This window comes from Monomorium pharaonis, chromosome 4 (genome assembly GCF_013373865.1).
Source record: "Monomorium pharaonis isolate MP-MQ-018 chromosome 4, ASM1337386v2, whole genome shotgun sequence".
Classification (NCBI taxonomy): Eukaryota; Metazoa; Arthropoda; class Insecta; order Hymenoptera; family Formicidae; genus Monomorium; species Monomorium pharaonis.
Window position 1 is genome coordinate 15,278,115 of NC_050470.1, and position 2,252 is coordinate 15,280,366.

General features: G+C 44.7%; 1 protein-coding gene across 1 annotated transcript; it reads right to left on the reverse strand.

Annotated features, from left to right (window-relative positions):
- Positions 1-606: 606 nt before the first annotated feature.
- Positions 607-1,116, reverse strand: LOC118645347 (proline-rich protein 36-like). Its single transcript, XM_036286220.1, has one exon. It carries the CDS (start codon positions 1,114-1,116, stop codon positions 607-609), a length of 510 nt encoding a protein of 169 aa, XP_036142113.1.
- Positions 1,117-2,252: the final 1,136 nt, after the last annotated feature.

Genomic DNA, 2,252 nt, shown 5'->3' on the forward strand with positions numbered 1-2,252 from the left:
AAGATATACTTAAGTCGCAGAGTAAAATTACCTTTGCAGATAAAATTGTACATTGGATTATTGCAAATAACATCTCGCATAATTCTGCAAACCAGTTATTATTAATAATGAGATCAGAAAATTTGCCTGTTTTAAAAGATTGTCGAACATTGTTAAAAACTCCTTCATATAATAATATTGTAAATATGCCACCTGGTACATATATACATTTAGGTATTGAAAATGGCATAGTTGAAAAAATGCAGAATACATTAATAAAGAATTTAGAAATTTCGGTAACAATTAATATTGATGGTTTACCATTGAGCAAATCATCAAGGAATCAATTTTGGCCTATTTTGATGTTAATTGATTTATTAGAAATTTCAGAACCTTTTATTGTGGGCATTTATCATGGATTTAAAAAACCTGAATCAGTAATACATTTTTTAGATGCATTTGTAAAAGAATATTTGTTTTTGTTACGTCCTGGAGGAGGGGGGAAGTGACCGGGGCCGAGCGTAACCCGTGGTTCCCCAGGAGCGTAACTGTTTGTGAGTTTGTGAGTAAAAGAAAGAAAAAAAAATTGGATCCGGTTATAGAATATATTTTCTTTTATTATTTTTATTATTGTTCACCCGCTTGTTTTCTTCTTTTAAGAGGTGGTGCTCCTTCGAGAGGCTTGAGAAGCCTTTTATAAGCTTCTATGGATCGAGGGGTTGCCTTGCCGGATAAGGCGAATTTCGGGAGCATCCCGACGAAGGCCTCGTCGCTTGTTATGCGGGGGCCTTGCCGCAGGGGTGGACGGGCCTGGCGGTCCACCTTTGCGGGACGCGTGGGAGCTCGTATAGGGGCGGTGTCGGTCCCTGGGGGTAGCCGGGGCGGCGGGCGCCTGAAGGGAGCGAGGTTTGGTGGTGGTGCGTTATGGCAGGGTGGTGCCGAGGCCACTAGTCGGGTGCAGGGGGTAGGCTGTGGAGGCGGCAGCTCAAACGGGCCCGGTGATCCGTGGCGTCTCGGGGAGGCGTCGGGGGGCGGAGATCGATCGAAGATGCGAGGATCGAACGTTCCAGCCTCGATGAGACGCCATTTTAACCGCTTGATCTGCCGCTTCCTTTCCCCTCGGCGAGACCGTGGCATGATGTCGCACTGTTTGGTTGTAAACCGATTTTATTAAAAGAGCCTATGATTATATAAAAGACACGTGTCAGGCAGGTAAATTTCTTAATAAGCGAGTGTGGTAAGAGTCATGTAATTTGTCTAATGTTCCTCTCTTTCTCTTTGTTAATATTTATTTCCCTTTCTTTTAGTTTTTAAGGAATATTTTAATCGGCGTAATTTAGATGAGAAACCGAGTCAATCTACCTAGTTTTGTAATAGTATGAGTCCGTGGAGATAAAGCGCCCAAATAGGCGAGCCCGTTGCCCATGGAGTAGGGAGGGGAGTGTGGGGGATAAGCGCCCTAGTGGGCAGCCCGTACCATCCCACGGAGTGTAAGCCAGAGATCGACTCGGATTCTATTCTTACCCGTCTTGTTCGGTTTCACGCGGACGCGGACCAAGAGTATGTGAACAGAGAGAGAGAGAGAGAGAGAGAGAGAGAGAGAGAGAGATAGAGAGACAGAGAGAGATCAATGATAGTTATTGTTATTGTTCGCGTAGTTACTGCCTGCCACGTGAACGACGCGGTTCTTAGTGGTGCTTTTTAGGAAATGAATTTAGGCCAAAAATAATAGAAAAAAAAAAGAGAGTACCTTTTTTCTTTTGTGGGTACTGTTCGGATGCTAATGAGAGGAAGAGCGTACAATTTTGCGACAAGGTGTAGAGAGCGTGAGGGGGAAGCGCCCAGGGAGGGCACAACAAATCCCACGCCAAGGAAAGATGGGGGCGTTTGTGACGGAGAGCGCCCTATGGGCTGCCCTGTGGTGCACAGTTAGGTGAAGGGACGACGTAGGGGGTAAAAAGCGCCTTAATAGGCGCCCGTTGTCCCCTGGACACCTCCTTACTTAAGCGCCCCGGTAGGCGCCCCTGGTTTGAAGTTCAGGGAGGAAGCAGGCGCCTGAATCGTAGCGCCCTGCTTCCAGGATGAGGATTCAGGGAAGTCGCTGTTTTCGCTTCAGAATATTTTAGGGAGCACCGAGGATGGTTCGCCCCGTATTTTTGCCCCACTTAATTTAATAATACAAGTAAGAAATTTCTTTTTAGTTACTAAGTATAATTTTTATTATAAATTTTGTTAAAGAATTATATTGAATACACAAAAAAAAACTTTGTTTT

Coding starts and splice junctions, on each gene's coding strand:
- LOC118645347 (XM_036286220.1), bottom strand. CDS start 1,116: ATGCCACGGTCTCGCCGAGGGGAAAGGAAGCGGCAGATCAAGCGGTTA.